Source organism: Corythoichthys intestinalis, chromosome 6 (genome assembly GCF_030265065.1).
Source record: "Corythoichthys intestinalis isolate RoL2023-P3 chromosome 6, ASM3026506v1, whole genome shotgun sequence".
Taxonomy (NCBI): domain Eukaryota; kingdom Metazoa; phylum Chordata; class Actinopteri; order Syngnathiformes; family Syngnathidae; genus Corythoichthys; species Corythoichthys intestinalis.
The window spans coordinates 17,876,950-17,902,140 of record NC_080400.1 but is presented as its reverse complement, the minus strand read 5'-3'; the positions used below and the strand labels follow the sequence as shown (position 1 = coordinate 17,902,140).

The window sequence follows — 25,191 nt, the reverse complement described above, 5'->3', positions numbered from 1 at the left end:
TTATTCATTATTTTTTCAAGCTATTTATCTGAGTTTGTTCTACATGATAAAATGTCTGAGTGAGCGCTCGTCTGAGACTGATGATTCCATACTTTTTGCTAGGGGTTGTAGTCCAAAAATCACGGTAGTCTTAGTCATATTTATGTCATTTCAAAATGTCAAAATTCTTTTTCGTCTAGTTTTGGTTGACGAAATCAGAGATATTTCGCCTTGTTTTTAGTCGCCGGTTACTCAAAATTTTACCGTCTGTAAAATTCAAAAGTTTTAGGCCAAAAATGAATCATGGCTTTCAACAATTTCGAATGAACAGATAAACAAGCACATTTTGTTGCGTTTCTAAAGACAACGCCAGCTCTGTGATGCTAATACACACTCAGTAGAATATTAACAATACATCATTTTCATCGATCGGGTCCGATCACGTCATTTTCAAAGTATCGGAATCAGCAAAAAAATATTGGACATGCCTTTTTTTTAATATACTGTATACATTTTTTAAATTAAATCGTTTTCTAATTGTATTTAAGGTTACAGACAAAACGTCTTACACTCATCCAGTCTTTAGTTTTGGCTTAAAGTAGGGCTATCAAATTTATCGCGTTTACGGCGGCAATTAGTTTTTTTTTTTTTTTTTATTAATCACGTTAATATATTTAACGCAATAAACGCATGCGCTGCACGACCCACTCACGCATTGTCGCGTTCAATCTATAATGGCGCCGTTGTACTTATATATAGAGCTGAAAGGCAGCGTAATATGAGTAGAGTGAATTTTGGCTGTCTTTGGAGCCTTGTTTTAATTGGCCTACGCCTTGAAATCCCTCTCTCAATAATTAGAAATATTATGGGGAGCAATGTGGGGAAGAAAGGTAGTAGTTGATCTTTTTCTTAACACCCTATTTTATTCCCCAACGCAGAGAAGATATATTAATTGGTGCCACTACGCACAGTCATGGTTGCACTTCCTATCATGCATTTGGGCAGAACAGTTAAACGGCTTCAGTATCATTTACTGAAAGCTCAACAAATACACTAGATGGCAGTATTTAGTCACAATATACAAAGTCACATTTATCCTTTAAGAATTACAAGTCTTTCTATCCGTGGATCCCTCTCACAGAAAGAATGTTAATAATGTGAATGCCATCTTGAGGATTTATTGTCATGATAAACAAAAACAGTACTTATGTACTGTATGTTGAATGTATATATTCGTCCGAGTTTTATTCATTTTTTTCTTAGTGCATTGCCAAAATGTATATGATCGGGAAAAATTATTTACAGGGGAGATACGTAGCGAGAAAATGAAGCAACTTGAAGTTAGTTTAATTTTACAGCAGCAATATTTCGCAAGAGCCAGAGAGATGAAAGAAAGCGCCACAAAGGCTATTTGCGAGATTGTTGAAATTATTAATTAAAAAAAATAATAAAGCAAATGTGACACACAGATTTGGTAAAATTTGCTTAAAATATATTGTTTTACATAAAGGAAGTCAGTCAAGGTCGGCCCCCCACATTTTTACCATTCCAAATCTGGGCCCCATTGCAAAAAGTTTGGACATCCCTGCTTTACACAGTCGCTAGAAACAGAAATGTTGTTTAATCCATCTGCAGGCGACTGGGAGATTTTCAATTAATTGATTGATTGATTGATTTTTATGACACTTTGTGGGTGTGCGCTGGTCTAATGGAAAACGCAGTGCTGGTCCTCATGGGAAACACAGTCTTCTTTAAGACAAAACGCTACCACTTTTGTCCACTGGCGTCGCTAAAATCAACCAGAACTGAAAAATTACCAAGTGTTTCTTTTAGACCAGGGGTGTCCAAACTTTTTGGAAAGGGGGCCAGATTTGGTGTGGTAAAAATGTGGGGGGCCGACCTTAGCTGACGTCCTTTACGCAGAACAATATATTTCAGCAAATTTTAGCAAGCCATTCTGTGTGTCACATTTGCTTTATTTTTTATTTTTTAATTAATAATTTCAACAATCTCGCAAATGGCGTTCTCTCTCGACTCTCGGACTCTTGCGAAATACTGCTGTGAAATTAAACTAGCTTCAAAAGTTGCTTCAATTTCCCCCCTGCATATCTTCCTCGTAATCTTGTCGTACATGTCAGCGTGTCTTGTTTGGTAATATCGCCTCACATTGAATTCTTTAAAAACAGCAACTGTCTTTTTGCAAATGAGGCAGACACAGTTGTTGCGTATTTTATTGAAGAAATAGTCCAATTTCCACCTATCCTTGAAGCGTCAGCCGTCGCAGTCAACTTTTTTTTGTTGTTGATTGTCGCCATTTTAGAAAATTGGAAGTCAAGGATCACATGGGGTAATGTTGCTTAGAGTGCTGTTGCCTTTTTGTGGGTAAATGAAGAGCAGCATTTAGTGTGTAAGCTACTTCATATGCTGGTAGCAGTACTGCTGACCAATTTATTAAGTCTGTGTGCGGGCCAGACGTTATTGATCTTATGACAGAGGCTGGGGGCCGGATGAAATTTGTCCACGGGCCGCATTCGGCCCCCGGGCCGCACTTTGGACATGTCTGTTTTAGACACTGATTAGCATAATTGCTAATTGCTATTAACGTCTAATCAACAAAGAATACAAACAATACAATTGGCTTAATTTACTCACCTCTGACCTCTGATGGAGGCTCACTGGATTTAACAACACAAAAGACAGTCGAACTCTTTACACTTTGTAATGTAGTATTATTGATTCAGCAACCCAACGTGAGAGTAGCAGTGAACTCTTTCTCTTACTCTAATCACTGGCGGATGTACGCAGCCTTAAATTACACACAAACAAGGACGCAAAATGGAGTCCTCATAGCTGCCGGCAAAAATCAATAATCAAATTTGTTGGCCACTAATTTTTTAATCAATTTTAATCGATTTAAACAATTAGTCGTTGCAGCCTTAGCAAATGCCATGCGAACGCTACTGGAGTGCTGTCAGCATTGCTGCAGAGATTGAAGAGGTGGGGGGTCAGCCTGTTAGTGCTCAGACCATACGCCGTACTCTACATCAAATTGGTGTGCATGGCTGTCACCCCAGGGGGAAGCCTCTTCTGAATACAGTACACAAGAAAGCCCGCCCGTCTCATCAGACCGTAGACCAGAGGACATGGTTTCAGTAATCCATGTGCTTTGTTGACATGTCTTCGCAAACTGTGTACCGTCTTCAGAAGAAGCTTCCTCCTGGGGTGACAGCCATGCACACCAAGTATGAAAGGACAGTTTGAAAATGTCATGCGTTGTGAGCATATGACATAAACAATGCTACATTTTCATCTTGCTGTCATCTCAAAAACTGGCATTTGTCTTATGTTTTAGTCTACCATGACACATTTTAGGATGGAACATCATGAAAAAATGGTTCATTGATGAAATATTTTTGTTATTGTAATCGTTGACAAAAACAACAATGAACAATAACTCATTGCAGTCAAGTACGAAAGAGAATATAGTAATAATATTACAAGAATAATGACATACTACGTAATACTAAGTGACAATATACCTTGTTCTCCCTTATGTGCAACTTATTTCATTGGCTGCTATTGCTGGCGATAGACATCCAATTAGATTGGAAGTCTATCTATCTATCTCTTGTGCGCGTGCACAAATATTCACATAATAGCTTTCCAATGGTGTCACATTAAGGCGCCACCTGGAAAATTGCTTGAGCAGAGAGAGAGCGAAAGGCCATGTCACAAGTGTTAATATGCTGGAAAGCATCGGTGCTGCATTAATGAGTCCATATTTCATTTATATTCATATGCTTGGACAGTACGAGCGCATTAACTCGTTGGCTGCCATTCACGATGATGAACGATACACAGTTTAAACATATTTAAAACTGATTTACATTGAGCACACAGTAACTTTGGCAGAGGAAAACAATACTCATTCTAAAGAAACACATCAACAACAATCATATTGTTTTAATAATGTTATTTTATAAATTTACTCACTGGCTGCCATTAACAATGATAGAGAATGAACATTTGTCCAAATCGTCTTTTTTCAGTCTCTTAATAAATATTGTACTGCATTATGTTGTGTTTTATGTTAAGTTTTATGGTTTAAATGTTATGTTATGTCATGTCATGCCATGCCATGCCATGCCATGCCATGCCATCGTATGTTGTTATGTTGTGTTTTATGTTGGGCGGTCAAACGATTAAAATTTTTAATCGAGTTAATTACAGCTTGAAAATCAATTAATCGTAATTCATCGCAATTCAAACCATCTATAAAATATGCCATATTTTTCTGTAAATTATTGTTGGAATGGAAAGATAAGACACAAGACGGATATATACATTCAACATACAGTACATAAGTACTGTATTTGATTATTTTAACAATAAATCAACAAGATGGCATTAACATTATTAACATTCTGTTAAAGCGATCCATGGATAGAAAGACTTGTAGTTCTTAAAAGATAAATGTTAGTACAAGTTATAGAAATGTTATATTAAAACCCCTCTTAATGTTTTCATTTTATTAAAATTGTAAAATTTTCAATCAAAAAATAAACGAGTAGCTCGCCATTGTTGATGTCAATAATTACACCATGCTCACTCATGTTACTAACTTATAAAATCAGTTGGACCCAAGCGCCAGCAGAGGGCGCCAAACACTAAAAAACAAGTAACAAGCGGAGATTACACTGTAGTGTCATTTTAATCTGTTTGAGCGGGGCATGTGTGTTAATTGCGTCAAATATTTTAACGTGATTCATTTAAAAAATTAATTACCGACCGTTAACGCGATAATTTTGACAGCCCTTGTTTTAGGTTATGTTGTGTTTTAGGTTATGTTACATTATGTTAGGCCAGGCTGGTCTAAACTAAGCTAAGCTATATATCCGCTTATATTTTCGTTTTTTTTTTTATTTTAGTTGCATTGCTAATTTAAAAAAGGTGGAACATAGAATATATTCTTTTTTTTGGTTTGTTTTCTTATTTTTAAAAAATGGGCAGAAAAACAATTTTGAAAAAATTTTCAACAAATATTTATTTTAATTTTACTTATGATTTATTTTAATTTTACTTATTAAAACTTATTTCATGTTTTAAAAATTGTTTGTCCACTTTTATTTATTTATTTTACATTTTTTTAAATATTCTTTTTTTAATTTTTAGAAAAGGACTTTTATTTTTTATTTTTTAAATAAGCTAACAAAAAAATAGGAAAAAAGAAAATATTCTCTTCTAGTCATGATTTATTTTATTTTGTATTACTATTTTTTTATTATTCATGTATATCAATTTTTATGAGAGAAAACATTTTTAGTTTAAAATTTCTTTTAAACTTTTTACTTTACATTTTTTTTCACATAATACAGGGATTTTGTTGGAAATATCTCCTCTTAAAGTTTTATGATAATTTTTTTTTTCATTTTACATATTCATTTAAAACTTTTTTGTCTTTTTAAAAATGTAAAAAATAGTAAATACACTAATTTCTGTCTTTCTCAATCTCTCTTTGAGGACTGCTGAAATTTCATTTGAACTTTATTTTAACAAGAAACATGAAATCGATGCACATAATTTACTTTTGCATGCCACAGAAAATGATGTCGCGGGCCAGATCTGGCACCCTGGCCACAAGTTTGTACACCTCTGTTCTAACTCCTTGAATGCTAATTCATAAATTTGGGCTAACGAAGTTGACTGCGTGTTTGTCCGGCAGAGATCCGGGAGGCCTTCAAGGTTCTTGACCGCGACGGGAACGGTTTCATCTCCAAGCAGGAGCTGGGAATGGCCATGCGCTCCCTGGGCTACATGCCCAGCGAGGTGGAGCTCGCCATCATCATGCAGAGGCTCGACATGGACGGTGGGGGAACATTTCCACACGCATTTGCATGTCTGCTTAATAATTCATCAAAAGTTGTCACTACAGATGGAAAGCAGCATTTGCTTGATGATGCAATACAGAAAAGTTGATAGGGAAGCTTTTGTTTTGAAAGGAGAATGAATCAGCCGCCGAGTGGCTGTTTTGTATGGTAGTTTTTATTTTGAATGCATCAGGAAGTGGTTGACAAGTCATTTTCTGGTAGGGCAGCTTTAGTTTTGGGATAAAATGAGGTGCCGGTCACCAGGGGCGGATCCACCAGGGTGGCATGGTAGGGCAACTACCACCCTAAAAGATACAGTAGGCTTGCCACCCCAGTTGGCACCGATGAAAACTTATGGATATACAGTGATCCCTTGCTACTTCACGCTTCAAACATCATGCCCTCAGTCCATGGCAGATTTTTTTTTTTTTCAATTAAAAGAAATAATATTTTATCTTGAAAGGCTGTGCCTTTCCCGTAGGACAGCTTTTATTTTGTTCGGACAACAACCCAACCTCCGCATGGAAGGCTGGATTTTATTTTGGAAAGATGAAGAATGAGTTGGCATGTAACCTTCTTGTGGTAGCAATTTTATTTAAAAAGATGAGGAAACAGCATCCTTGTGGTGGAATGGTTTTTATTTTGAAATGATATGACCTTCTTGTGTGTCAGCTTTTACTTCGGGAGGATAACTACCCAGCGTCCACGTGGTGCGTTGAGGTGGTTTACTTTTTTATTTTGAAAGGATGAAAATCCAACCCCCAGTGTGACCTTGTTGTTTGGCAGGAAGGATGAAGTATTAAATTCTATGTGTTGGGGTAGTTTTTATTGGGAAATGACATGTTATTCTTGTTGGACAGCTTTTATTTTGGAAAGATGAAGTATTTGTCAGCAGGTAAATTATTTTTCGAAAGAATGGAGAATCAAAATTTTTTTTTTTTTTTTGAAAGGATGAAGAACTTACCTCCTTACCTCTGTTTGACAGCTTTTAATTTGGGAAGACAAAGAACCAGACTCAGTGTGATGAACTGGCTTTTACAGTGGAATGAAAAAAGTATCTGAACCTTTTGGAATTTCCTACATTTGTGCATGAAATCACACTCAAATGTGTTTTGATCTTTGTCAAAATCACAGAGATGAAAAAAACAGTGTCTGCATTAACTAAAACCACCCAAACATTTATAGGTTTTCATATTTTAATGAGGATAGTATGCAAGCAATGACAGAAGGGAGAAAAATAAGTAAGTGAACCATCATATTTAATATTTTGTGCCCCCCATTTGGCAGCAATAACTTCAAACAGACGCTTCCTGTAGCTTGAGACCAGTTTGGCTCATTGATCAGGATTAATCTTGGCCCATTCTTCTTTACAAAACTGCCATAGTTCAGTCAGATTCCTGGGATGTCTGGCATGAATTGCTGTCTTTAGGTCATGCCACAGCATCTCAATGGGGTTCAAGTCTGACTTTGACCTGGCCACTCCAGAAGGGGTATTTTGGTCTTCTAAAACCATTCTGAAGTTGATTTACTTCTGTGTTTTTGATCATTGTCTTGTTGCAGCATCCATCCTCTTTTTAGCTTCAACTGTCTGACAGACGGCCTCAGGTTTTCCTCCAAAACATCTTGATAAACTTTTGAATTCATTCTTCCATTAATGATTGCAAGTTGTCCAGACCCCGAGGAAGCAAAACAGCCCCAAATCATGATGCTCCCTCCACCATGCTTCATGTTGGGATTGGTATTGATGTTGGTAAACTGTTCAATTTTTTTCTCCACACATGACATTGTGTGGTCCTCCAAAACAATTCAACTTTGGTTTCATCAGTCCACAAAATATTCTGCCAAAACCTCTGTGGAGTGTCCGAGTGCCTTTTTTCGAACATTAAATGATTAACAATGTTTTCTACAGACAGCAGTGGCTTCCTCCATGGAGTCCTGCCATGAACACTATTCTTGGTCATAGTTTTACATATAAGTGATGTGTGCACAGAGATATTGGACTGTGCCAGTGATTTCTGTAAGTCTTCAGCAGACAGTCTAGGGTTCCTTTTTAGTATTCTGCGCTGAACTGTTGGCATCATCTTTGGTGGATGGCCACTCCTTGGGAGAGAAGCAACAGTGCCAAACTCTCTCCATTTGTAGACAACTTATCGACTGTCGATTGATGAACATCCAACTTTTAGAGATTGTTTTGTATCCTTTGCCAGCTTTATACAAATCAACAATCCTTGATCGTAGGATTCAGACAGCTCTTTTGACGAACCATGATGCACATCAGACAATGCTTCTCATCAAGAAATTTCTTACCAGGTGTGTGTTTTATAGTGGGCAGGGCAGATTTAAACTACTCATCAGTGTTTGGGCACACACCTGACTTAAAATGTTTGGTAAAAATTGGTTTCAATTGCTCTGTAAGTCTCCTTAGGCAGAGGGTTCACATACTTATTTTTTTCCGCCTTCTGTCATTGTTTGCATGCTATACTCATTAAAATATGAAAACCTATAAATGTTTGGGTGGTTTTAGTTAAAGCAGACACTGTATTTTCATCTGTGTGATTTTGACAAAGATCAGATCACATTTGATGGTGATAATGCAGAAATGTGTGAAATTCCACAAGGTTCAGATACTTTTTCATAGCACTGTATGTAGCAAAGATGAAGAACCTGCTGCCATGCAGTTTGCCTTATTTTATTTTGAAAGGATGTAGAACATCAGACTTCATGAATCACTTTGGGTATCTTTCCAATCTGTATTGTCACCACGTTACATCATCATCATCAGTACAAGTTGTCGGCAAATAAGTCGTTTTACCATGACAGGGCGGCTGGTAATAAGTGTTTTATTTTGAAGGTGATGGCCAGGTGGACTTTGAGGAGTTTATGACCATCCTGGGCCCGAAACTTCTCTCTTCTGAAACAAGAGAAGGTTTCCTGGGAAGCACCATAGACACCATCTTCTGGCAGGTACTGGAAACACGCATTACTCCTTTCATTGGTTGAAGCGACTCCATGGACGCTTTTATCGCACTAATCACTGTCTGCAACGAGTGACTGTGACTTTATACTCCGCTGTGAAGCCTTTTTTTAATTAGAGTTCAGTGCGGCGTGCTCTGGTGCTATAATTCATCCGTATGCAAATGAGGTGTCGCATGCCACATTGAACACATGCAAATGAAGCTCGTATGTTATGAAGTGGTGACCGGGCAACTCTTTTATTACGTTTGATTGTCTGTGTTGCTTCACATTTACCTCATTGGCAGCCAGTGAGGTAAATAGCCGTACCCTTTAAACGTTGTAATTATCTACCCAGGTACTGTTTGTCAGTGGTGATGAAGTACTCACTTTTTTTACTTACCGTAATTTTCGGACGATAAGGCGCACCTGACTATAAGCCACCACCCAACAAATTTGACACGAAAACGGGAAATGTTCAAAGGAGTTTGTACTGGACTATAAGCCACAGGTGTCCTCACTGTGTTATGGGCTATTTACAAGAAAAGATATTAACCGGTTCCACTTTATTTGACAGCAGTGTCATACAACATAGTCAAAAGACTGACATAAGACGGTCATAATCATGACATGACACTGTCATGAGCATTAATGAATGCTTATGACAGATGTCAGTGATTCCCCTAGGATTTTTTGAAGCTGTGGTGGTGGTGGTGGGCCGCGTTAGAGTCGGACAACCCCATCATGTGCCGCGGCGAATTTGTTTCATATCATGACAAATAAGATTTTTTTCGCGACATTTATTTTTTTGTAAGAACTAGCGATGTCAATCGGGATGCCGATCGATCGGGTCCGATCACGTAATTTTCAAAGTATCGGAATCGGCAGAAAAATATCGGCCATGCCTTTTTTAAATATATATATATATATTTTAATTAAATCGTTTTCTAAACGTATTTGACGTTATAGACATAATATGTTACACCCAGCCAGAGTCTTTAGTTTAGGCTTAAGGTACCAAAAATGGCGTAATAAATTTTTTAAAAAATGTATTAACGCAATTAATCCATCCGTTACACGACCCACTCACGCATTGTCGCGCTCAATCTGTAATGACGCCATTTTACCTGTTTAGAGCTATAAAAGGCAGCAGAATAAGAGTAGAGTGAATTTTGGCAGCCTTTGGATCTTTTACAATAGGCTAAAACCTTACATTCTCTCGCCCAACTGTTAAAAATATCATGGGAAGCAATGTGGGGAAGCAAGGTAGCAATTGATCATTTTCTCAACTCCTTAAGTTATATCCCAATGCAGAGAAGATATATGAATTGGTAGCACTACGCACAGTCATGGGTCCACTTCCCATCATGCATTTGGGTTGAATGGCTGCAGTATCATTTACTGAAAGCTCAACAAATACACTAGATGGCGATATTTAGTCAGAATATACAAAATCACAAGTCTTTCTATCCATGGATCCCTCTCACAGAAAGAATGTTCATAATGTAAATGCTTCTTGAGGATTTATTGTCATAATAAACAAATACAGTACTTATGTACTGTATGTTGAATGTTTATATTCGTCCGAGTTTTATTCATTTTTTTCTTAATGCATTGCCAAAATGTATATGATCAGGAAAAATTATCGCGAATGATTGGAATTGAATCGGGAGCAAAAAAAAAAAAGTAATCGGATTGGGAAATATCGGGATCGGCAGATACTCAAACTAAAACGATCGGGATCGGATCGGGAGCAAAAAAACATGATCGGAACAACCCTAGTAAGAACCTTAACCTTTGCAAAGTTTGCATCCTGCCTGCGAACATTTGATTTTAATGGACTTAAAAAATAAAAAAATAAAAAGGGAAATCAGCAATAAATGGTCAATTTTTAGTGAGGCGTGCTGCAAGTTCGTCCCCCTGATTCTCAAGACTGTCTTCACCTACACAGGAATAAGAACAAAATGAGATCTAGCAAATGAAGACACTCAAGCATCTCTAACTTACATTGTGCACTTGACTAAATGTCTTACTGTTCATTGCAGACAAATCTCTCTCACAGTTCACTGTTGACATGGGCACTATCAACGCAATGGCCGACAGTTGCTGTCAACAGCACTCCCCATTTATCAATCTGTGATGCCATTTTTGACATCATGGCATCTGACCTGGTCCATATCCTGAAACACATTTAATGTTTTACCCATTTGGATTTAAATCAAATATGTCTAATTTACATTAGTCAATCTGACTTCAGTTCAAACTGAAGTCTTTGCTGGAGTTACTTTTCTTATTTTTAGTGCAAATTCATATAATGATTTGTTTATACTTATTTCAATGTAAATACGCCATCTGTCTTGTAATTTTTTGGATAAGGAATATGCCAAGTTATAGACAATAATAATAACAGAGCTGGGAATCTTTGGGCACCTAACGATTCGATTACGATTACGATTCAGAGGCTCCGATTCGATTATAAAACTATTATTGATGCACCCCCCTCGTTTTTTTTCCTTCTTAATTTTTTGTACATTAGTTCCAAAACTGTTCAAAAATCCTCTCAGGAACCAAACTACTATTTCAGTATCAAGTTAGCATAAAACAGTAAACAAACATACAAAAATAACAGTAAATAAAATACTCCAGTCCCCATTCTGTATCAGCATCTTTAAACTACATTCAATTAATTTAATGTTGTGAATCAACTGTTACAGTTGTTAAAATTGCTCCCGTAATTCCATAATTTCCCTTATGTGTACTTTTGTCAAAGTTTTAAAACTATTTCATCATTTAAAGATAGATTCAAGACAAGATTCTGCCGATTTAGGAGTATTTCAGATAAAAAGTTAATTACAGTGCCTTGCAAAAGTATTCGGCCCCCTTGAACCTTGCAACCTTTCGCCACATTTCAGGCTTCAAACATAAAGATATAAAATTTTAATTTTTTGTCAAGAATCAACAACAAGTGGGACACAATCGTGAAGTGGAAAAAAAAATTATTGGATAATTTAAACTTTTTTAACAAATAAAAAACTGAAAAGTGGGGCGTGCAATATTATTCGGCCCCCTTGCGTTAATACTTTGTAGCGCCACCTTTTGCTCCAATTACAGCTGCAAGTCGCTTGGGGTATGTTTCTATCAGTTTTGCACGTCGAGAGACTGACATTCTTGCCCATTCTTCCTTGCAAAACAGCTCGAACTCAGTCAGGTTGGATGGAGAGTGTTTGTGAACAGCAGTCTTCAGCTCTTTCCACAGATTCTCGATTGGATTCAGGTCTGGACTTTGACTTGGCCATTCTAACACCTGGATACGTTTATTTTTGAACCATTCCATTGTAGATTTGGCTTTATGTTTTGGATCATTGTCCTGTTGGAAGATAAATCTCCGTCCCAGTCTCAGGTCTTGTGCAGATACCAACAGGTTTTCTTCCAGAATGTTCCTGTATTTGGCTGCATCCATCTTAACGTCAATTTTAACCATCTTCCCTGTCCCTGCTGAAGAAAAGCAGGCCCAAACCATGATGCTGCCACCACCATGTTTGACAGTGGGGATGGTGTGTTCAGGGTGATGAGCTGTGTTGCTTTTACGCCAAACATATCGTTTTGCATTGTGGCCAAAAAGTTCAATTTTGGTTTCATCTGACCAGAGCACCTTCTTCCACATGTTTGGTGTGTCTCCCAGGTGGCTTGTGGCAAACTTTAAACGAGACTTTTTATGGATATCTTTGAGAAACGGCTTTCTTCTTGCCACTCTTCCATAAAGGCCAGATTTGTGCAGTGTACGACTGATTGTTGTCCTATGGACAGACTCTCCCACCTCAGCTGTAGATCTCTGCAGTTCATCCAGAGTGATCATGGGCCTCTTGGCTGCATCTCTGATCAGTTTTCTCCTTGTTTGAGAAGAAAGTTTGGAAGGACGGCCGGGTCTTGGTAGATTTGCAATGGTCTGATGCTCCTTCCATTTCAATATGATGGCTTGCACAGTGCTCCTTGAGATGTTTAAAGCTTGGGAAATCTTTTTGTCTCCAAATCCGGCTTTAAACTTCTCCACAACAGTATCTCGGACCTGCCTGGTGTGTTCCTTGGTTTTCATAATGCTCTCTGCACTTTAAACAGAACCCTGAGACTATCACAGAGCAGGTGCATTTATACGGAGACTTGATTACACACAGGTGGATTCTATTTATCATCATCGGTCATTTAGGACAACATTGGATCATTCAGAGATCCTCACTGAACTTCTGGAGTGAGTTTGCTGCACTGAAAGTAAAGGGGCCAAATAATATTGCACGCCCCACTTTTCAGTTTTTTCAATTCAATTCAATTCAATTCAATTCAATTTGTATAGCCCTCAATCACAACAGAGGTCTCAAAGGGCTTTACAGAGGCAATATGATACACAATTAGAAATGAAGCAACAAAGATGAATAGATACAGTTCAAGTCCTGGGTATCCCCTATCCTTAAGACCCTCCATGCCGGCAAGGAAAAACTCCAAAAACTCCAGAGTCAATTGGGAGAAAAATGAGAAACCTTGGGGAGTACCACAGTCAGGAGAGATCCACTCCCAGGACGGATAGACAGGAACCCCAGAACGGCTAATGGGAATTAGCAAGCGAAATTGTAGTCCGTAAAAATACAGTGGAGTAAAGGAGCAAGGAGAGGTCCCTCTGGTCAGATGAGACGGGGGTAGCAGCGAGGACGTCAATCCAGCCAGGGGTCCGGACAGTCAGGAGGCTGCAGCTGAAAAATAGCCTCTCCCCAGAGGGGAGGGGGGAAAGGGGACACCGGGTGACTAGTGATGAAGAGACTAGACAACTAGATATTAACATTGGAAAATAGAAATAAAGTAAGACAAGTGGTAGGTAGAGTAAGAAAAGGAGATAGAACTCAGCGGCTGTACTGCCCCCAGCATTATAGCTTCTAGTGCTATTTTTATTTGTTAAAAAAGTTTAAATTATCCAATAAATGTTGTTCCACTTCACGATTGTGTCCCACTTGTTGTTGATTCTTGACAAAAAAATTAAATTTCATATCTTTATGTTTGAAGCCTGAAATGTGGCGAAAGGTTGCAAGATTCACGGGGGCCGAATACTTTTGCAAGGCACTGTAGGTTCGCTACAACAGAGCCTTCTACACTCAAAAAAAATGACTCCGGTAGGTTGTAAAGTTTACTAAAAGACAATGTGCATTTTCAGCAAGAACACAACATGTTTCCAAGGTGAGCATGATTCAATCATGCAGTCCATACATAAACATGAACAATGAATGAGTAGCTAGATTAGATCATGTTGATGCAACATAATGTTAACGTCCCTTTCCAACCAATTGCAATAGTCTCATCATTTCTTGTGAGATTTAAAAGTAGGGGTTGCCAACTCCCTGAAAAAATAAGTGACACCTCATTGCTAGAGCCGGCCGACCCAATAACCGTCACCATTTAATTATTATTTTGTTTGTGAAAAGTGATTTTTTTTTATTAGATGGGGCTTTGCAAGGCACAGGCCCAGCTAGTAAAATTCCTCAACTTTATATTAATTTCTTTCTTTCATAATCTTATTATCCACGTTTTTTCGGCACACTGGAGACTCCAAACCGTTTGACCGACCGGCACTGTTTAAATATCTAAATTCCATTCATTTTTAATGACAAGCATTTTCCCTTCATTTTCAATGACTGGAAAACATAGGTGGTTGTGATTTTTGACCACTTACCATTACAGCCCATTGACATTGAAGTGGCGCCTAAGTACGTCAATACCACCGACAGCTATGTACGTCCATGCCATTGACTATCATGAATGTCGCTACTATTGATGCCAATGTAAATGTACTGGATTCCATTGAGGCATATATAAATCGATGCCATTGACGGCCATTTGCGTTAAAATTAGGGCTGTCAAACAATTAAAATGTTTAATCGAGTTAATCACAGCTTAGAAATTAATTCATCGTAATTAATCGCAATTCAACCACCCCTAAAATATGGCTTATTTTTCTGTAAATTATTGTTGGAATGGAAAGATAAGACAAGACGGATATATACATTGAACATACTGTACATAAGTACTGTATTTGTTTATTATAACAATAAATCCACAAGATGGCATTAACATTATTAACATTCTTTCAGTGAAAGGGATCCACGGATAGATTATTAAAGGATAAATGTGAGTTTGTAAATTGTGACTAAATATTGCCAACTAGTGTATTTGTTGAGCTTTCAGTAAATGATACTGTAGTGACTAAACTGTTCTGCCCTAATGCATGATGGGAAGTAGGGCAACCATGACTGTGTGTGCTGGCTGCAAATGCTATATCTTCTCTGCGTTGTGTACAATATATGTTAGATAGGTTTTGTATGATGTAGTGACAAAAAATTAAAAAACAACACTTCATATTTGTATCAAGTAAAGTACAGATACATAAAAATGTACTTGAGTACAGTAACGATTACTTCGTTACATTCCACCATTTCTGTTTGTACAACCCCTAGCAAAACATATGGAATCATATGCTCGGGCGAGCACTCACTCAGATATTTTATTATGTAGAATAAACTCAGCTTGAAAAAATAACGAATTAGTTCAAAATTGCAGGGAAATAAATATAGAATCAATCCATTCCTAGGAAAAATATATGGAATCATGAGAAACAAACAAAGAAATAACAGTCAAAACACATCAGTAGTATTTAGTTGCATCACCTCTGGCTTTTATGACAGCTTGCAGTCTCTGAGGCATGGACTTGATGAGTGACAAACAGTATTCTTCATCAATTTGGTGCCAACTCTCTTTGATTACAGTTGCCAGATCCTCCTTGCAGGTCGGAGACATCCTGTGAACATTTTTTTTTCAATTTCCACCATAGGTTTTCAATAGGGTTGAGATCTGGGCTATTTGCAGGCCATGACATTGACTGGATGAGTCTTTCTCCAAGGAATGCTATAACAGTTTTAGCTCTGTGGCATGATGCGTTGTCATCTTGGAAAATGACATATTTTTAATTGAAGGGATAAGAAAGCTGTCTAAAATTTCAATGTAAACTTGTGCATTTATTGAAGATTTAACCACAGCCATCTCCCCAGTGCCTTTGTCTGACATGCAGCCCCATACCATCAAGGACTGAAGGAATTTTGATGTTTTCTTCAGGCAGTCATCTTTGTAAATCCCACCTGAACGGCAAGCTTTTTATCTGAGTTTGTTCTACATAATTAAATGTCTGAGTGAGTGCTCGTCCAAAACTGGTGATTCCATACTTTTTGCTACGGGTTGTAAAATAGGGGTGGGAACGTCTAGGTACCTCAGGATACAATACGATTTGCGATACAAGGCTCTCAATCACGATGATCTCACAATATGGTGATATAACAATTATCGATGCATGGGTCAGGCACAATTTTGTCAGTAATGCGTTACTAAGTAACGCGATACTGTAATCTGATCACTTTCTTTCATTAACGAGTAATCTGAAGTGTTCATTCTTCCAAACCAGTTATCTGATTAAAGTTAGTTTTCCTTAGTGTCCGTGCGTTACTGTTTTATATTGCCTCGTATTTTGTAGTCATGTAAAAAGAGCATTTTGAATAACTATGCTAGTAAGGTTCCCGCTACGTTTTTGTTTCGATGATAACCGCTGACAGTTACTTCCTGTTTTAGTCTCGAGTCACACGCGCTAAGTGTTTTGGGACTGAGAAAGGCGTGTACCAGGCTTCCAGCGAGGGTGCACATTTGAGCCGAGTGCAGCCACATGTTGAGATGTGCGAGGGCATATTGATCTGTGTACATCAATGAATGAACGTATTTTTCCTTCATTCTGGAGGGTTCCAGCGATAGGTTGGACCACCTACATATGCGGCCGTTTTGTAGCTTTGCCGTTGCAACTATGGGTAGTCATCACTCCAAGTTGGCAAGCATTGTCTACATCATATTCTTGTTGCAGATTTATGCCGTGTGGTGACGTGTTCGTTTAGTATCTTTGGGATGTGTTTTAATTCCGATTGATTGTGCTTGCCACCACGTTTTGTGGCCAAATTGAATGGGTGTGTGTACGGCGCCCCCACCTTTGTGTTCATTTAACTGTGCAATTCATTTGTGTGTTGTTGATTATTGTGTAGTCAATTTGCATTGTTTTAAATTGGTACTGATATGCTGTTAACCCTCACGCGAAATTCAGAATTTTTGACACCAGGCTTAATTAGTTAGCAGGGTTTCATTAGTCGGTGGAGTTGATTTGAACAAATTCCAGAGTGGCTAAGCTAGCGCAAGTTAATGATGGTTGAAATCAACTCTGCCGACTAATTAAACCTCCACTTACTCGAAGATTAAGCCTTATGTGAAAATTCTGATGTTCCCCCTTAAATTGGATTATCGAAAAGTCGGTTACATGCGATGACATTTTTCTGTTGTCATTCTTAGGTTTAGGCGGCAGTGTGAGAAAAATTGGTAAAAAGAACCGGATAAATTGCTTTTAAAGTAACTTAATTACTTTAATAATAAAGTAATCAGTAAAGTAACTAGATTACCTTTTTGAGGCGAAATCAGTAATTACATTTCTTTTTTAAGTAATCTGTGACAACACTGGTCAGGAAATCATTCTAGGATATTCTACAAAACAACTAATAAACAGAAACACAAGCTCTTTACATCCTTCTGCTGTGAGTTGTATTGAGTTTATCGCTTGTAGATGTCCAATTCATTTGAACTGGGAGGGTGGCAAAGAATGGCACATTCATGCATTAGGGTCCTTGTTGCACCCTTGTCACCATCAAAATAGTTGCCCGTTTAGTTATCGATTCATCATCAATTAGTTGATTAATCGTGGCAGCCGTAGTTTTCTCCTATTTTAATAAAATTTTCATCACGCCTCAGTATTTGAACTGATTTGTATTTGAATTGGTATCCGAACCGCCTTTGTTTTGTGACACGGGCGAAACATTGTATTACCTCTGCCAAGGACACGGAAACGAGGGGCGGGAGATTTGTCGGTTTGTTTGATGGCGGCAGCGATTATCGAGCACGGTCGGCGGACGTGCACAGAGGCCTTCGGGCTTAATAGCGCTAATAATGAATCACGTTGACAGTAATTGGCTATTGATGATTTTGCTCTTGGCTTCTAGATGGCTTCCACTGACTGAAGAGGAACATTATGGGCTCTTTTTTTTTTTCTACTCCTTTGTCATTTTGTACATGTGATCGAAAATATTTAATTGGCTGCCATTGACAGCGATAGATTTCCGATCCATTTTGACTGGGAGGAGATGGCAACAATCATTCATGATCTTTCAATGCCAGCCATCCAAGTTAGTAAGATATAACAACACACAAAATATCTTTAAAGAATACATTCGTTTCAAAAGCATGTCAACTCTAAATTGTAGATGAGAAAATGGTATAACTTGGGGTAGGAAAACAGGAAGTGAAAAAAAACCCCAAAACATTTTAAAATAAGTAAATAAATAAATTAAATAAATGTATAAAGATTAATAAGAAAAAATACCATTGAAAATTGATCAATGACAAAAAAATTGTGACAGGAGAATCTTTTTTAGTATTTAAAGACCCACATAAATTTCACTATATTTGATAAACGAACCAAAAAATCATTCAGAGAAAAGTGAGACAAGACAAGACCTAAAATTAAAAAATAGAAAATAGTTCCAAATTGTTTCGAAGAATAACACAAATAATAATTGAAAAGTTAGATTTATATGTATATACCTGGTCCTTCTAAAAAAATAGCATATTGTGATAAAGGTCATTATTTTCTGTAATGTACTGATAAAAAATAGACTTTCATATATTTTAGATTCATAACACACAACTGAAGTAGTTCAAGCCTTTTATTGTTTTAATATCGATGATTTTGGCAAAAAAGTCAAGAAAACCCAAAAATCCCTGTCTCAAAAAATAGCATATCATGAAAAGGTACTCTGAAGACGCTACTAACCTAATCATCTGAATCAACAAATTAACTAAAAACCCCTGCGAAAGATTCCTGAGGCTTTTAAAAACTCCCAGCATTGTTCATGACTCAAAACCGCAATCATGGGCAAGACTGCCGACCTGACTGCTGTCCAGATGGTCATCATTGACACCCTCAAGCAAGAGGCTAAGACACAGAAATAAATTTCTGAGCGAATAGGCTGTTCCCAGAGTGCTGTATCAAGGCACCTCAGTGGTAAGTCTGTGGGAAGGAAAAAGTGTGGCTGGAAACACTGCACAAGCAGAAGGGGTGACCGCACCCTGAGAAAGATTGTGGAGAAGGGCCGATCCAGACCTTTTGGTGACCTGCAGAAACAGTGGACTGAGTCTGGAGTAGAAACATCCAGAACCACCGTGCACAGGTGTGTGCTGGAAATGGGCTACAGGTGCCGCACTCCCTAGTTCAAGCCTGTTTTGAACCTGAAACAGCGGCAGAAGTGCCTGACCTGGGCTACAGAGAAGCAGCACTGGACTGTTGCTCAGTGGTCTAATGTACTTTTTTCAGATGAAAGCAAATTTTGCATGTCATTTGGAAATCAAGGTGACAGAGTTTGGAAGAAGACTGGGGGGAAGGAAAAGCCAAAATGCCTGAAGTCCAGTGTCAATTACCCAGAGTCAGTGATGTCTGGGGTGCCATGTCAGCTGCTGGTGTTTTACAAAGGGCAGGGTCAATGCAGCTAGCGATCAGGAGATTTTGGAGCACTTCATGCTTCCATCTGCTGAAAAGCTTTATGGAGATGAAGATTTCATTTTTCAGCACGACCTGGCACCTGCTCACAGTGCCAAAACCACTGGCAAATGGTTTACTGACCATGGCATTACTGTGCTCAATTGGCCTGCCAATTCTCCTGACCTGAACCCCATAGAGAATCAGTGGGATATTGTGAAGAGGAAGTTGAGAGACACCAGACCCAACTCTGTGGATGAGCTTAAGGCCGCTATCAAAGCATCCTGGGCCTCCGTAACACCTCAGCAGTGCCACAGGCTGATTGTCTCCATGCCACGCCGCATTGAATCAGTCATTACTGCGAAAGGATTCCTGACCAAGTATTGAATGCATAATTGATATAATTAATTGAAGATTGCTTTTTTTTGTTTTGTTTGTGTATTAAAGAACACTTTTTTGTATAGGTTGGATGAAATATGCTAATTTTTTTGAGATAGGGATTTGTGAAGAGCTATAGTCCTCATGAAATGATGCAATCAAAACATGGCATAAGCAACACTACAGGGGTTTTGAGTTAATTTGTTGATTCAGATGATTAGGTTAGTAGCTTCTTCAGAGTACCTTTTCATGATATGCTAATTTTCTGAGAGAGGGATTTTTGGTTTTTCTTGACTTTTTTGCCAAAATCATCAATATTAAAACAATAAAAGGCTTGAACTACTTCAGTTGTGTGTAATGAATCTAAAATATATGAATCTAATGTTTATCAGTACATTACAGAAAATAATGAACCTCATCGCAATATGCTACTTTTTGAGAAGGACTAGTATATATTATATTAAGTTATGTAATTATATAATTTGTCATTTCACCTGTTTTTGGTTACTCAAGTGGCCGGCGTATCAATCTACAGTATACCTCACGTCAACACAGGCTGACAAGTTGTTATAATTTTGTCCACAAATGAGCAACGAAGTGTTAAGAAAATTTATCCAATCTCATCTACGTCGTGCTGAATCCATTTTTGGAGATTCCGTGGGTTCCTCTGGCTTGATTTTGCAGTTTTAAATTCGTCAACACACTGCTAACTTCAGTCGCAACTCATGAGGTTCTTTCTAAACCGGAAGTTCGAAGCAGAAATTTTCCAAGATATTTCTCTCAGGAAACTTTTCTATAAGACAAAAAAAAAAAAACACAAGTACAGTATGTGTGTGCAAAATCATGGTAGAAAAAAACACAAATATTCGAAAAATACAATTCAGCCAGGCGACCCTGCATGGTGTCCACGGGTAAATTTAATTAGCTAATGATAGCACGACTATGTTCATAGGTAGCATAGGCATGTAAATAATGTGTTTCTTGTTGTTGTTTGTTCTGCCCCCCTTCTGTCCTCACATAACCCCTTCGCATTTGCCACTTTCTCCTAATGATTAAAACATAATGAACAACCAAAATGCAAGTACTGTATACATAGGAGTAGCAAGGGTCCCCGGGGGCTCCAGGCAACAAGCAACATGGGGCCCTTCTGAAGCCTGAGTTATACTCCCGCGTTGCGCAGCGACTCCGCCGTCATTCGACATTCGATAGTTCTGCGGTGAGGGAACGCGTTGCTCTGTAATTCACCGCCAAGCCACTAGAGGGGTGTGGCGTTATGGTTTTGGGGCATGCTTGTTGACTTCCGCTAGTCGGAGAAAAAATAAACAATGCAAGATGGAACTCTTGAAAGTAAATATTCTGCTCATCAACATTGAATAAATATTGAACATACAAATGTTGAGGGGCAGGTGACGCAGAAGACTGTTTCGAGGCGGTCTGGCCGACTTTTGATGCCGCACAGAGAGTTTTAGACTCGGGTGGAGAGAGCTAGCTGTGGCGGCTAGCTTCAAACTGGCGTCGAGCACTGCGATCAAGGACTGAAAAGCCCTCCAGCCCGATTTGTTTGCCGTGTCCTACAACCAGCCAGTGGGAAGCCATAGCAGATTTCTGGCGTCTATGGAACTTCCCAAACTGCGTTGGGAGCCTTGATTTTAACGTTATCATAAAAAGCACCAAGGCACTCTCAATCAGTGATGATGTATCGTGTGTGAATTGTGTTATTGTAAATTAAAGATCAAAACAACTCTTTTGACACCAAATCTGTGCTTTATTCTTCATCTACTTCAAGTGTGACACGTAAACAGACTCACAGCAAACATATGTACACAATAAATGATGAAGTGCACCAACCAAAAATACGACATAAAGTGATAAAAGTTTGCAGTTTTTGGCCGACTGGGTCACCGCTTCGTGTGGCCACTCGATTCCGAACACACACGTCTCGGTGGTTCTTCCATTTTTTTTTTTTTTTTCAATCGCCGACCTTGCCATTTGGCTATCACAAAAATGTCTTGACGAGACTTGCTCTTCGATGATACTCCCGTCGGCTTGATCCATTTTTGCGTGTAGAAAATAATGTTTGATTCTACTCTACAATGGCGGTGATTTCGCGATAAATCGGGAACAACAGTCTGAGTGGACCAATCACAGTCTGTTTCTGCCATGTCATATGCGTCTACGCGACGCGAAGGTTAGAAAATTCGAGAGGCGCGCGTCAGGCTACGGCGCAGGGTCGTAACTCAGGTCTTCCTTGACGGCGCAGGTCTGACGCGGAAGTATAACTCGGCCTTGAGTCACTTGACAAACATACATACTCGCGCAGTATAATGAACACAAAGTTGGGGGGGTGCGAGTGTGCACTGCGTGCTCATGCGGTCAACTTGGCCATAAAAGTGGCGAAAACTAAGCACTTTACACTGACTCATATGGATGTACTTACAATCGTTCATGGAGGCACACATTTTAACAGGTGGCCGTGCTCTGCTCGAAATGCGTACCTTACGCCTATTGTCGCTCCCAGAATACGCAGCGCTTGTGACGTAGGACAATAATAGGACTGGTTGCTATGGGAACGTACGCATACCCAAGGAACCTTGCTAAAAGGAGTATTAAAATTGTTAATAAAATCGTTTAGGATTATTTTAGATGCATATATGTTATATTTTTCTTATAGAGTATTTGACGAGGAATACGATAGACCCATTAATAGACTTTTTTGAAAAATCCCCATTTCTTTAAGTAGTCACATGAACAATCAGGTGGCCTGTGAAAATCAGGTTCAAGCAACTCGGCAAGGACTTTTCAGACACTACTTGGTGAGTTACTTTTTAAACAACTATGATGTATTAATAGCAGATTGGATTAACTTTAACCGGTATATTCTTCATGACATGGTTAATGCTGATTGGGTTTGATAACAGAATTGTTAGTTAAACTGCTAAATGATTACATGTTACTGAACTACTTCCTACACTTGTTACAGCGATAGTGCAGTAAAGCTATGTGTGCCAAATCTATTGACCCCCCTGGGGGCCCCTGCTGCTTGGGGCCCTAGGCAATTCCCTGGTTTGCCTAATGGGACGCGACGCCTCTGACTGTATATCAAACTCGCGTTTAAATACACTAAAACTGTTCAGATCATAAGGACACTCACCGCTAGAGGTAGATTTAAATTCTCTCTCGTAGCTGGAAAATTATTGACATGACCCTGTTGTGTGTCTAATCTGATAAGCACCAGCTTTATTTTTCTCCAGTCATCACCCCCGCCATGTTGTCCTGGAAAGTTGACTGCAGGACATGTACGCTAACTTACTAATGCAGGAAAATAAATTTTTCATACTTTTCTTATCTGCAACCACCTGCTCCTTCCCATCACCATGAGCCACATCGGGCGGCGGCAATCGTGGCCGCTGACCTTTCCCAAGGACTCGCGGGTTCGGCTAGGATGATGCCAGGCGTGCGTCACTCTGTTTAGCAACTGTCAGCGCATTTCTTTGTCCTCATGGCTAAAGTCATTACTGTAATGCAAGGGTGTCAAACTCATCTTTGTCGCGGGACACATGGTAGTTTTGGTTCCTTCCAAGGGCATGGATGAGGACATGACTATAACGTTTTTTCTTTTTTTACTCTTACAGGGCACTCATTTAACTCACTGGCTGCCATTGACGGCGCGACTGAAACATGAGTCAGTCCTCCCTGTTTATTAGTTAATTTTAAAAAAAACATGTTTTGAATTTCCAGGCAGTTACGACGTACTCGTAGCATAATTTGCCTAACAAAAGTCCGCTAGCTTAAATGCTACGAATGCTAACGTATGTGCAAATCTCATAGCAAATCGCTCACACTTGGCTCCACAAATTGTAGCTGTAAACTTAATTACAATGCATACACAAACATATATTAGCTGAAACAACTTACAGCCTTATGTGGGCCAATGGCATACCGCACGCATCACGTCACTTTTGCCCATTAATATTCATGATGTTAGCAATTGTTGCTAGGCGGGTCAAGCTCGCGTTTGTCCCAATGCTAAATGCATGTAAGTAGTGTACGAACGAGATGTTTACTGAGCTATTCTGTCAAAAAATCATGTCCCTGGTGCCCAATTTACTGGAAAAGATGTGGAAAAACATTCAAATGTTCAAGAAATGGCTTGAGTGTCAAGGGCTGAAAAAGACGGGAATAAGATCCGACCTGATCCAGTTAGCTTTTTTTATCACACCTTTTTCATGTGTGCATCTCCTTACGCCACTGACAATGACATTCTCCTGTTTCAACAATCTATCCTTTACCACCATATGCCATGTCTTTCTTCTATATTATATCCTCTGGTTGTCTTACGTCTCTGACTGTTCATGGGGGCATTCCCATTGCTATTTTTGTGTAGCGATCGCAAATGCTACTCAGCGACAGCCAACAAACACTTTAAATTTTTTCATTAATAACAAATTATAATTCTATCATTTATTTACACCTACCCCTTACTAAAGTTGTTTTTTATCCAACAGAAAAGGTAACAACAGTGGCAGTCAGATACCATTTTAAAATTTTTTAGGTCATTCATTGTAAGACAGAGGCAGCATGACAAAACGCCACGCTAAAAAATAAGTAAAAATATCAAAATGACTTACTTGTTCATCCTCTGAAGGAACATGGCCCCCAACAAAATGTTTACTGCATACGAAATGTGAATGGCTTCACCTTGCTGGCCTTAAACTGGTGTTTTTTTGGATGTCCGCGCAGGTTGATCCATTCTTCACATTTTTTCCTCCGAGGTTTTGGTTTCGGGAAACGTTTGAAGAAAGCATCCTTCATGTGTCGTAATATCTAGTCGTTTCTACAATTTCCATAGCAGCATTGTTTGATCGGCATGTTCTTTTTTTGAAAGATTACTGGAGAAAATAAGCAGAAATAACATAGTTTGTATGCGAGGGCGTGTCTATAATGTCCCACTTCCGCCTTACGATGGCGATGTCACAGTCTGAAAAAAGCATTTGTGCAGTACACTATTGCATTCATAAACAAACTAGAGGAGCACCCTGAGAGAGCAGACTTCAAATTAAGCAGCCAAATTCCAAACATAAGATGAAAAATAAATTTTAGTATACTACTAGACTGCAGTGGAGGTTGAATGATTTTGAACACAACCGTGGTTGACCTATAAATTGTCCAAATCCTATCGTGGGGCCCTTGATAGCAAAAATTTCCTTATTTTTTTAATTTATTCATTTCTATTTTTTTCTCATAAAAATGCAAAAGGGGAAAAACAGTAACAAAGCTCTTATATTTATTTTTTAAAAGGTATAAATGTTAAATGTTTCAAATTTTTCATTTTCAAAAACAAAACAGAAAAAAAACAAATATTCTTTT

General features: G+C 38.6%; 1 protein-coding gene across 2 annotated transcripts in view; it reads left to right on the top strand.

Annotated features, from left to right (window-relative positions):
- The window catches only part of LOC130917898 (calcium-binding protein 8), a 92,695-nt gene that overhangs the window by 47,592 nt on the left and 19,912 nt on the right, over positions 1–25,191 (top strand). For both annotated transcript variants that reach the window (XM_057839660.1, XM_057839659.1), the window contains exons 3-4: positions 5,702–5,845; positions 8,698–8,810. In XM_057839660.1, the coding sequence (XP_057695643.1) occupies positions 5,702–5,845; positions 8,698–8,810 (257 nt within the window). The remainder of the gene's footprint in view (positions 1–5,701; positions 5,846–8,697; positions 8,811–25,191) is intronic.